The sequence below is a fragment of the Balaenoptera musculus genome, chromosome 15, assembly GCF_009873245.2.
Source record: "Balaenoptera musculus isolate JJ_BM4_2016_0621 chromosome 15, mBalMus1.pri.v3, whole genome shotgun sequence".
NCBI classification, from domain to species: domain Eukaryota; kingdom Metazoa; phylum Chordata; class Mammalia; order Artiodactyla; family Balaenopteridae; genus Balaenoptera; species Balaenoptera musculus.
The window spans coordinates 49,384,115-49,396,640 of record NC_045799.1 but is presented as its reverse complement, the minus strand read 5'-3'; the positions used below and the strand labels follow the sequence as shown (position 1 = coordinate 49,396,640).

General features: G+C 42.3%; 1 protein-coding gene across 4 annotated transcripts in view; it reads left to right on the top strand.

Annotated features, from left to right (window-relative positions):
- The window catches only part of LUC7L (LUC7 like), a 33,463-nt gene continuing 20,937 nt past the window's right edge, over nt 1-12,526 (top strand). The window contains exons 1-5 of one of the 4 annotated variants that reach the window (XM_036825238.1): nt 679-788; nt 1,086-1,156; nt 1,419-1,501; nt 2,132-2,226; nt 6,270-6,368. In XM_036825238.1, coding sequence (XP_036681133.1) covers nt 1,492-1,501; nt 2,132-2,226; nt 6,270-6,368 — 204 coding nt within the window. In that variant the 5' untranslated portion in view covers nt 679-788; nt 1,086-1,156; nt 1,419-1,491. Of the gene's footprint in view, nt 254-678; nt 789-1,085; nt 1,502-2,131; nt 2,227-6,269; nt 6,369-12,526 lie in introns of those variants that run through there. The other 3 variants (XM_036825239.1, XM_036825237.1, XM_036825236.1) reach the window with 3 other exon arrangements.

The following is a 12,526-nucleotide window of genomic DNA, read 5'->3' as shown; positions in this document are numbered from 1 at the left end:
CCGACGCAATTCCTCCCGGCGTGCCCCGCGGCGGGAAGAAGCCGAGCGGGTTCGAGGCCGACGCGACCCTTCTTCGTTGCCGCCGCGACCCTTCTTCGTTGCCGCCGCGCTGCCGCCGCCGCCCCCGCCGCCGCCGCTGCCGCTGTCTGAGAGAAGCCGTCGCGGCCGCTCCTGCCGCTCCCTCCGGCCACCATGTCCGCCCAGGCGCAGATGCGGGCCCTGCTGGACCAGCTCATGGGCACGGCCCGGGACGGTGAGTAGGGGCGGCCGGCCAGGCGGGGGCTGGGGCGGGAGCGAGGCGAGGCCGCCGGGCGGCCTGAGGCGGGGGGCCGCGACCGTCTGCGCCTGCGCGGGCGTCCTCCCCTCCCCCGCGCGCCGACCGGGGGCGCCGGGCCTTTGTTTGAGCTCTTCACGCAGGCTGGGTCCCCGGCGGGCTCCTCCCTCGGAGCCCGCGTCGTCGGTGGGGCGCCAGCCCCCTCCCCGTTGACCTTCCTGCGATTTCTCCGCCCCCACTCCACCCCCGCGGCCCCCGCCGCCCCTCGAACCGGGAGTAGGCGAAGGGCTGCAGCCAGCGTGGGCTCAGGGCGCTGGCAGCGGGCTGGCGGAGCTCCTCCGCGCAAGGGAGCCGGATGGCCTGGAAACCCCGGCCGTTCTTGTTCTGTACCGTTGCAAGGGGAGCCGTAAATTGAGCTTTTCTAACGTGGGTTCCTGCCGCGTGCTTTTCCAGCCCCCTTTTCCTCTAGTCACACAGGAGAGCCTCTGTTTAGCCAGCGCTTGGCAGTCGTTAGGTAGGTTGTACTGTAGGGAGGAGCGCAAGATCTTGATGGTTGTCTCAGGAGAAAGCGGTTGCATCTTTGCAAAACTATATACCTGCTGTGGTTTGTGTTTTCTTTTCTACCGAAGTAATGAAGTTGTAAGTTCACACTGGCACATTCGCAGGGCTGTGCAGATTGTTTGCACTTTATTTCATAGGCGAATAAGTGCTTTTTAGCTTTCTTTGTATATTGAGTTGCTTTTGAATTGCTTCCCATATTTTTATTTCATACAAACTGAACAATTGTGGCCCCTCTATTTTATTTATAAAGGTTCAGTGTATCTTTGCCTGCCTACATCAATCTGCAAGGGAGTTGCAGAAAAGCCTCATGTTCATCGAGCCGTGAGTCACAACCAATTTCTAAGCTGTTATAACAAAAAAGTGTTTGCTTTTTTTCACAAGTAACTTTAAAAGTGTAGTTTAGAAAGAAAACATTTTCAATAAAAAGACACTACATTAATCCTGGATGCTTGCAAATCCTAAAATATATTCCTCCTTTAGTATTACACAGCTCTGTGTCATATACACAGATTAGCTTTAAAATTTGTCACATTCCACTTTGCCTTTACTTTTATGTATCATTCCCCTGACTTCCTTACTGCAGGTTGGGCAAGAAAACTTTTCCTTTAAAACTTTTCAACAGCGGGCATAAAATTCTGCAGCTGAGGTCTTGAAGAATGCAGATGGGTACAGTATGTGTTGGAACTCACAGTGTGTATTGACTAACCTAGTTCCTTTTTTGCCTTTTTTTTTTTTTTCTTCTTGGTATTGTTAAAAGTGACTCTCAGGTGCCAACTGTCTTTTTTAAGGGTGGGGGTTAAAGGGGGATAGGTAGACTAGGTTCAGATTATTTATCAGTCAGTAGTAGAGAGAGAAAGCTTTCTTCATATAATTTTGGGCAAAATACTGCCTATACGTTGGTCTATAGCAAAATGATTAGACTAATAAGTAGCTTTTGTTGGAAACTACCAGCTTTAAGTCATACATGGTGATTCATCGCCTTCTGATTAGCATGGGTTTTGGTATCTCATTGCCCACATGTATGTGTGGGGCTAATGGCCGTTTCGTGCTCAGGATTTTACTTCTGACTCCTTGACTTCTTTGGCACAATGACGGAGTCACGTCTCTTTAAGTGTGATTCTTCATGATATATTTAGCATCAAAAATCATCTGTATTTCGTTCCAGTTGTAAATACCTCTAGATCAGCTTTTCAGTGTATTTGGTAGTCTGCAAATCATCCAGGTGAATTGTACCGGATATGCTTTTGTGCTTAATGTGATAATATTGTCTTATTTAAAACCACACATGAATTTCAGGAGACGAAACCAGACAGAGGGTCAAGTTTACAGATGACCGTGTCTGCAAGAGTCACCTTCTGGACTGCTGCCCCCACGACATTCTGGCTGGGACGGTAGGTACATTTGGGGGGGATGTCATAGGACATTCAGACATGTATGCTGTGTAGGCACTGAAGGTTTTTCAGGTTGAATTCTGTTTTCTTTTACCGGGCAGAAATTACCTACTGCGCTTCAAGTGACAGGTTCTGTTAATGTGGTGGAATTTTATATAATGACGTATTTCACTTCTATAAAGTTCTCCTTGCAAAGTTATCAGGTTTTTGTAGAGTCATTTATACTGAGATATTCACAGTTAAGTAGTGCAAATACTAGTCTCCTTTGGCTTTAGCAAAAAGAGTATTTCAGGTCAGCCTGTAACTCTAAGATTCTAGGTTGGTTTGTTTTCAGGTTAAACACATGTTAGACTTTTGATCTACTGAGGTATGTTTCTTCCCCAGATTTTTAGGTTTTTGAAAAATCAGGACTAACATCGATTTGCAATTTCGTGTTATGCCACCCTTTCAAGAAATCAGTACATGATCCAATAAGTATAGACCTCTCTACTTCTAAGTGAAGTGTAAAATTCTAAGTGAAATTTTAAGTTCACTTCACATGAACCAAACAGATAAATGCTAGTTTTGCAGAATGTGCATTTATTCAAAATTAGGTAGGATTTAAGAAGACTAAAGAGTGTTGGATTATCTACCGTGATTCAGCCACTTACAGAAAACGAGTCCTGTAAACACCATCACCATTTTAAGATTTCACAGCTCCCTCCTGGAATGTCTACTCATTTTAAGGGTCAAATGTGCATGTGCTGGGGAACGTTTTCTTCATAATTAATTGTTGCTTTTATTATTACCATTTTGGGGGAGAAGCGTCTGGAAAACTGCTCAGTTGTATTGAATCTTCTCAGGCTGGCTCTTCTGACAGCAAATAGGAAATGAAAGCCAAGCCTTGTGCCTTTGTTAGCTGAGGTTTTGCCTGCGGTTGACCTGGTATAGGAAAACATTATAACTACTGTGTGCTCCAGATTGTGGGTGCCATCACTGTAGACTACTGGCTTCCACTGGTCATAAGCAGTCAGCGGTAGGATACTCCTGTAGGAGGCATCATAACCTGGAATTGCTGGTAGGTTTTAGTGGAAGAAGTCAAAGGGAGTAGAGAGACATGCACCAGAGTGAAGCAGTTCAACCATATTTTTCTTGATTGGATCCCTATGTAGCATTGTTCCAGAATGCTGGTGAATGAGGGCATTTCCTACAAATGTTTATTGTGTTAGGTATAGGTTCATTTGCCAGATATTTGTTGGACACATACTCTGTGCCAGGCACTGGGGGTGTGGTACCAATAAGACAAAATCTTTACTCTCATCTAATGGAGGAACAGGACAGACAGTAAGTAATGAATGAGTAGGTTCTGGACTGTTGGATAGGGTGATACGGAAAGGCCTCTCAGGAACATGGGAGCAGAGACCTGAGTGGTGAGAAAAAACACACGTGTGCGTTTGGGGGATTAACGCTACAGGTGGATGCTGGAGCAGAGGGAAGCAGGGGTGCCTCGGGTGCCTCTGGGCTGGTGTACTTCAGGGGGAGGGAGAACAGAGGCTGTGGATCCAGAGCAGTGATGAGAGGCCAAGGACTGCTCAGCATCACTCCGTCCCGCGTGGGTTACAGGGCAGCTCAGACTGAGGAGGAGGGAGCCCAGGAGACCCATGTTCATGTGAGGGTGCCGTGAACAAGTGTGCGGGATCGTGAGGTCAATTGAGATGAGGGTTGGGAACTTGGATGGAGGGTGTTGTAAAGGTTGAGCCTTACTGGTGTGGGCTTCGTGGAGGTGGCAAGTGAGAGGTAGAGTTTGTGTTAAATTGGAATGAATATAATTCTTTAGAACACAGCTGCAAGGTGAAAATGGTTATAACCCTCAGCTTGCCAAGGGGTACTCCACACCCAAATTTTTGCTCAGAACCGTCTCCTGTCAGTAGGGGTGAGACAACGGAGGAATGGAAGCAGTCATTTTATTGAGGCTTGATGGGAAAATGTATTGATTAGTAAGAGCGGAGGGATAGCTGGAGGGAAGGTAGTGTAACTTGTCTCGGTGGAAGAACTGTGGTTTTCTGAAGGTTCTAGAAGGAGCCTTTATTTGCCCTTCCCTGTCTGCAGTGTGAGACCACTGGAGGGTAGAGAACACAGATGTTTGTTCAGTAAAAAAAAAAAAAGGGGGTCTGACATGCTGGATTTGACAGCCATTTGGAATATTTTGGAAGAAGTTTATGAGTGTGGTATTTCAGCTCTGCTTGGTGTTTGGCTGCCAGGGGAATTGGCCAGTACTTCCTTGCCTCCTTGGCAAAGCTGAAAAGCTACCTCCAGAGTAACCATGGAACCCCAGGCCTGTCTTCACTTGCTTTAGCAGTGGCTGCTTGAGAGCTCCCACCTGAAGGAAGATAGTGGTGAATTTTGCTTTATGTGTGGTTCCCTAATGTTGAGATTTTCTTGACAGTTGAAGTTTTTAGAATGGAAATTGATTTGGAGTTAAAATTATAGTACTCAGCGGTTTCGGTGCTTGTGGCATCTGGAGGTGGTTTTTCTTTGAGTAACAGAATTTCGTTAGCTTTTAAAGAATTTCTGATAGCTATCTTTCATTTTTCAGTTGTTGCACTTAGTTTTGTTTGTGGAAGCTATATATTTTTAAAGAATTATATTTGCTATTTAAAAGAGTGAAGGAAGCAAAAGTTGTCTAGTTGTCTAAAGCTTTACAGCGATAGCAATTTTAGCTGCAACTTTGGCTTTTGGAACTTCTGTTTCCCACCTCTGGATTCCCCACGTAACCAACATGCATAAACTACACATGACTTCGGAGTAAGCATAATGAAGGAGAAAAGAGCTTTTGGCATGTAGCCTTCAGTCAAAATGAAGATAAACTCCGCCCTAGGCAGTCCCCTCATGGCTCTGTTACTGGGATACTGAAGGAAATTTTGTTAAGAGCATGGCCACACTTTCTGAGATTCGGACCCAGGAGTCAGGCACTGTGAGCCTCTCTCATGTGCCTAAAAACTAAAATATTGAGGGTTTTGTAACCCATGAAGATTTTTTTAATCTCGTTTTGAACACACTTGTAGTTTGAGCTTAAAGGAGTTCCTGAACTCCATCATTCTTTGTTTGCTAGTCGTACTTGTGACCAGCAGCTTGGGTTCCCGAGGTGTCTCCTTACTGGGCTGTTGGGTTTTGTTAACTTGCATTCTCTGACTTATTAGTCTGACCCTCAGCATCCAAACGTCCCTGTTGCTGTTTAGATGATCAGAGGCAGGGGTGGGGGTGGGGGTGTCCCTGTACAGGGTCCTCTACTTAGGATTTAGATAAGAAATATGCACTGCTAATTGTTCTCTACGTGCTCACAACATCTAATAGCACATCAGGCGAATCTTCCTGGTAACACAAATAATTAGTTTTGTTAAAAGAGTCTTTTGTTTTTCAAATGGGGCAAGTGAGTGGTCCAGCCTGTGTTCCCAGTTATGTGTCCAGAGCCATTTAGCAGGTTAGGAGAATTGCTTTGGCTCTGAATCAGCTGTTCTGCGTTATTTCCTTTGGTATACAGAGAGCTACACAAAGCCTGGTGTTAGGTTATGTTGTAATTTCCAAAACCTGGTTTCTCCCTGTTCTTCGTTTTTCCTCTTTTTGTCTCTGTAGCATCTTGAGTAGTCAAGACTGCAAGAAGGAATGCATGGAAACTTGCTGCTATCAGTGATACTTTCGTTTCCTGGCCTCTTCCTTGCCACCCTCTCACCCTTCATGCTGCTATTCACTGAATAACATTTCTTATGTGACTAATGCAGTAATAAAACTGGCAAAAGCTAAATAATGAAAACATTACTAGTCTGTTTCTGGTTCTATAAGAGATATAAATCATTACACTTAAATGTATCTGTTCTGAGTGTCATATAGTCATGATGGTATCAATAAAAGGAAAATAAGGCTTTTTAGCCATATTGTTTTTTAATTTTCTTATCATAGTTAATATCCAAAATATTGTTTATTTTGATGACAGCTAAAACACCAGGTCACGTGCTTCCTACAAATGGGTGGATGTTCATGTGTAAATTTTTGTTTCTTTCTCACAGCGCATGGATTTAGGAGAATGTACCAAAATCCACGATTTGGCCCTCCGAGCAGATTATGAGATTGCAAGTAAAGAAAGGGACCTCTTTTTTGAATTGGATGTAAGTTTTATTTTGTGTTAATTATTCCCTACTGTGAAGAGCCAAATACTGCACTAACAAGAATAATGTAACCTACGTAAGTTATGAAGCAGAATAATGAAATAGATGTCATTCCACCGCTCTCTGGCTGGGAGCTAGAACGTGGCCAGTACCGATTTGTGTCTGTGTGTCTACCATCCCTATTCCGTTCTATGTTTTGTACATATCATTTTCTTTAAAAATGTTTCTTGTTACATATTTTATGATTCCTTGGACATTGTGTTTATTCTTCTTTTTGAGTCTTATAAAAATGGTTTCATAGCATAGGTAATCTTTAATAACTTTTTTCCTTCAGTATTATGTTCCAGTTTACATATTTTGTTGAGTCTGGTTTGTTTGTTTTCATTACTGCTTGAGTATTCCCCAAACTATCCATTTTGTATTCATAGACAATTGGGTTGATACTAGTTTCTTTTTTTTTTTTTTTTTTTATTCTTAAACTGTTATGAACAGTGTTATAAATGTTCTTGAATACCTTCTTGGTGCACGTGTACAATGGTTTATCTAGGGTATATTCCTAGGAGAGGAATTGCTGGATTGTAGGAGAGGCACGTTTATTCTTGCAAGATCTGTAATGTTGTCTTTTTCTTTTTTCTCCCTGTTGTTTGAGAAAGTATCAGTTTACAGCCCTAATAGCAGTGTACACATCCTCACTAACATTTGGTATTGTCAGACCATTAAATTTTTGCAATTTAGTGGTTATAAAATGGCATTTCATAACTTTATTGTCATTTTTGCCTCCCAAAGGAACCTTTTTTAGACCTTTTCCCCTAATTTGTCTACTTCCCTGCCATGAAATTTTGATACCACAGATACCCAGCGTATCAGTTTATGTGATCCTTTCCAGGCCACAAACCATTGTAATATCTAAGATTTTTTTCACTCTTCATGACAAGTTTTCATCCCTGTCCCCATTGAGAATGCATGATTGTCACGCCATTCTATTTATTTATTTGTTTGTTTATTTAGATTTTTTTTTTGGCCACGCTGTGTTGCTTGTGGGATCTTAGTTCCCTGACCAGGGATTGAACCCAGGTCCCCTGCAGTGGAAGCGCCGAGTCCTAACCACTGGACTGCCAGGGAATTCCCATGGAGTCACTCTGTTAGTTTTTTCTTTTTCCAAGTCCTCCATCCCTGGTGTGACCAGAGGTCAGTGAGGGGTTTGATGCCATTCAGGTTCCTCAGTGAAGACTGGGAAGGCACTGAGCTTGGTGGGAGGAAGTCAAGAGAAAAGCAAAACCAAGGAAAGACTTTTTTTTTCTGCCAATGGACATTTTAGAGGATATATTATAGCTAGAGTCAATTCTACTTAAATCAGTAATCTTAAAAAGGGATTAAAATTATCATTTCTTTTTCAAGTACAGTATTCAACATCAGCGTTGAATCTTTTTTTTTTTTTTTTTTTAATTTTATAGCTACTTTTATTTTTATTTATTTATTTATTTATTTTGGCTGTGCTGGGTCTTCGGTTCGTGCGAGGGCTTTCTCTAGTTGCGGCAAGTGGGGGCCACTCTTCATCGCGGTGCGGGGACCGCTCTTCATCGCGGTGCGCGGGCCTTTCACTATCGCGGCCCCTCCCGTTGCGGGGCACAGGCTCCAGACGCGCAGGCTCAGTAGTTGTGGCTCACGGGCCCAGCTGCTCCGCGGCATGTGGGATCTTCCCAGACCAGGGCTCGAACCCGTGTCCCCTGCATTAGCAGGCAGACTCTCAACCACTGCGCCACCAGGGAAGCCCAGCGTTGAATCTTTGAATTAACTAAAAATGCCTTTAGCCACAAACAGCTCAACTAATAGATGGGGCTTGGAGATGGAAGTTTTCTTTATTGTGAGTTTTAATTCTTTAGTACCTGAAAAATGCTTATGTAAAGAGGCCATTACCTTGGGATATCAGAAACAGATAGATACACAAATGTATAGGTTAAATTTTCAATTTTAGTAACGTAATTTTTTTGGATCACAAATCTAAGCATTTCTGCTACATGAGAATGTCAGTGTACTTTTTAAATGCCCTGATGAATTTATGCTGAAGAATAGATTAATAGAAGAAATTTAGACTACAGAAAGACCGAAACATATATGGTAATTTAGTATTTTGTGAAAGGCATGTGTTCAGCCACTGTGGAGATGAGTTTTTCAATGAACACTATTAGGAACTATGGATCAGCTAGTTGGGGGAAAAACCAGGTTGGATCCCCCAAAAGAGAATTTTGTTCTGTCATCTTGACATGTTATAAAGCCTAGAAGTTATAAGGGAAAGATGGATACATTTTTCTGAGTAGGGACTGAAAATATTAGCATATCAAAAATTCCTATACATAAAATAAGACAATTCAACTGGGACAAAATATTTGCAGCATATATGACGAAGGGCAAGTATGCTTTGTATATAGAATTCATCATGATTGAGAAGAACCATAACAATAGCTGAATAGAAAATGGGCGAAGAATAGAAAAGGACACTTTCTGGTAGGCATCTAATCCTATGGCAGATACTCACCCTCACTCAGAGCTATGGAGATGGAGAGTTAAGTAATCCTGATACACCTTCTGGGTAACTGAGCATCTGAAGATGTGAAAGCATATCCCAGCAGTGCTAGTTCTGAGAGTATATCTGACCGATACTTGTGCATATGTACAAAGATAAATTTGCTCCAGAATATTCCTGCAGCATTAGAGCTGCAGAAAGCCGGAAGCCTGTAGGCTTCTTCAGTGAGAGCTTGGCTAAGTCATTGCTCTTCTTTACAATGGAATGATGTATAGCTATGGAAAGAGGATTGAGTTCAGTGTAGTTCAGTGTATGTTGTTGTGAAATTATCTTCGAGATAAAGAGGAAAAGCAAGTGTGATATGATGTCTTCCGTAGTGTGATTTTTTTTTTTTTTTTTCTTAAATTATTTATTTATTTATTTATTTATGGCTGTGTTGGGTCTTCGTTTCTGTGCGAGGGCTTTCTCTAGTTGTGGCAAGCGGGGGCCACTCTTCATCACGGTGCGCGGGCCTCTCACTATCGCGGCCTCTCTTGTTGCGGAGCACAGGCTCCAGACGCGCAGGCTCAGCAATGGTGGCTCACGGGCCTAGTTGCTCCGCGGCATGTGGGATTTTCCCAGATCAGGGCTCGAACCCGTGTCCCCTGCATTAGCAGGCAGATTCTCAACCACTGCGCCACCAGGAAAGCCCCCGTAGTGTGATTTTTAAAAAGGAAGGACATTTATACTCATTGACGTGCCTAGATGTACAGAGTAGTTTTAGAAGAAACCAAGAGATTATGAACATTCTTGTCTTAGTTGGAGGGCTTGAGTGGGTCACGAGACCTTTTTGTATTGTGAAAATTTATCATTTGCAGGAATACCTTTTCCCGTTAAAGAGGTAACCACCTGTCCTTTCAACTCCTTAAAAATCATATTTGACCTTACAGATGGCTCATGTTGAAATGTTTGATAGCTAGTGCTGTAAACCTACGGAGGAGGGCCTCCTGTCCTGAAGAACGAAGGGTGACTTGGAGCAGCTGTGTTTGTGGGAGGGCAGTCTTGTCAGCAGGTTCTCAGCATGTCAAATGCTTGTATACACTTGTTCTAGAACTCTGCTGGGACTGTATCTTAGTGATACGTGTTAATGGGTACACAGAAAAGGTGCCCATTGCAGCTTTTTTTGTGAAAGTGAAAGACTGAAGTGAAAAGAGGAGGATGTACTGGAACTGTTTATTAGTGGGGGCTACTTGCGTAAGGTGTGGTCCTGCCACACAGTGAGTGGTGCTTTGTGGAGCGCTAAGCAGGTACCTCTGGGTGTTAGGGAGAGTTTACCATAAAAAGGTTTTTTAAATAACGGCTTTAAGATATAATTCACAAGCCATAAAATTTACCCTGCCTTAAAATTTTTAATATATATATATATATATATCAGTAGTGTTTAGATGTGCATGGGTTTATTTATTTATTTATTTATTTACTTAATTTTATTTTTGGCTGCGTTGGGTCTTCGTTGCTGCGTGAGGGCTTTCTTTAGTTGTGGCGAGTGGGGCCTACTCTTCGTTGTGGTGCACGGGATGGGTTACTTTAATAGAGGTAAATGTGGCCTGACTTTAAAATACCAAACTAAAATAACTTTTTTTTTCCCTTAGTTATGCAGAATAAACTTAGAAGGAAAAAATAAAGTGCTTTTCCAGAATATAGATTTGTTAAAAGAATTTGATAAAAATCAATTTTTAAATCTCTTCGGTAGGTAACATAACTGTTACAGATTCGAGGTGAAAAGACTCCCCTTTGCATGTGACTAGCCATCCAGTACCTGTCTTCAGCGGTCACCTGTATCTTTCAAAGATAGGCCATTCAGGATGAACAGATATATATATACACATATATATACACACATATATATATATATATATATATATATATATATATATATGCGTGTATGTATATACGTATATATACGTATGTATATAGGTGTATATATGTATATGTCAGAAAGGCTAGTTGTGATTTTTCTTGTCACAATTGCAATTTTGGTAGATCACAACACCTCAGTAGCTTTTTGGCCAGATGTGGCCAGTGAGCTGACTCTTGCTGTCACTGACCTGTTGCTGCCTCCTGATGACCTGCTGTCGGTGCTAGGCTCCTAGCCTGCCGCGCACGTAGCCCATGGGCTGTTCAGTTCCCAGGCGTGGGACCAGCAGCTCCCATGTTGAGGTTGGTTTCTGGAGGGACTACAGTGTAGTCATCACTATTGGAAGATGGACACAGGTTTTGTTTTCACAAGTTGTGAACCATCGCTAAATCATGACTTGTTCTGATTTTTCTTAATAACTTATGTTTGTGTATCTCACCAAGTGTTTTGGTAGAATGCCTTCACTGTTGACAGTGAATCTGTGAGGTGGGCCAAACATTTATCTCCAAAGTCTCTGAAAGTATAATAAGATTGATGCCAGAATTAATGCAAGCAGCATCAAATGACGCTGGGAGAGGAATCATTCCATTTAGCATATCAGTCAGGGATATTTAGGACTATTTTTATCTAGGTTGTATTAGAGAGACAGCTGACAAAAAAAGTACAGCATTTATTTTGTCTTAATAATGAAAAAATTAAATATATTATTAATGTAACAGGCATTTGAATTATATTTTAAGCCATGTTTATCATACAAGGTTTTTTTTTTAATTTATTTATTTTTGACTGCGTTGGGTCTTCGTTGCTGCGTATGGACTTTCTCTAGTTGTAGTGAGCGGGGGCTACTCTTCGTTGTGGTGTGCGGACTTCTCATTGCGGTGGCTTCTCTTGTTGCGGAGCACGGGCTCTAGGTGCATGGGCTTCAGTAGTTGTGGCACGTGGGCTCAGTAGTTGTAGCGCACGGGCTTAGTTTCTCCGCGGCATGTGGGATCTTTCCAGGCCAGGGCTTGAACCTGTGTCCCCTGCATTGGCAGGTGGATTCTTAACCATTGCGTCACCAGAGAAGTCCCTTGGTAAATCTTTTATAAGAGCTCATCAGCCCTTTATACAACTTTCAAATATTTATAGACTTTGAGTCCCCTCTAAGCAATTTGTAAGAAATTGTCCTAGAATATTTGCCTATGTATGAGAAGACTTAAGATGTTTATTGCATCGTTTTGGATTAGTGAAAAGTGAAAAAATGCAAATGTGTATTCATTGTGGAATGGGTATAGTTGTGTTGAAATACAGTGAAACACAGCTATAGATATAGAAGATGCGTGTATTGATGTGAAAAATGAAAAAAGCTTGAAAAACTCCTAAATGGAGTAAAAATTGTTTGCTTGTATATGCATTTTAATACAATTTTAAAAGGTATATACCAAGCTCTTAAGTGATTATTTCTTAGGGGAGGAGAAAGAATTATGCTTTCTTTTTCTTTTTTTCTTTTTTTGACTCATGGCGTTCAGGATCTTAGTTCCCCACCTAGGGGTCAAACCCGTGCACCCTGTAGTGGAACCACGGAGTCCTAACCACTGGACCGCCGGGGAATTCCGAATTATGCTAAATCGTGAAAAGTTATTAGGTCCAGTCAGGTTGCTAAAATATTTCTACCTTGTAACTTACTTCTACAAATCTCTATCTTAAGGAAGTACAGTGGCCTCTTATTAAACAACACAGGTTTGAACTGTGTGGGTC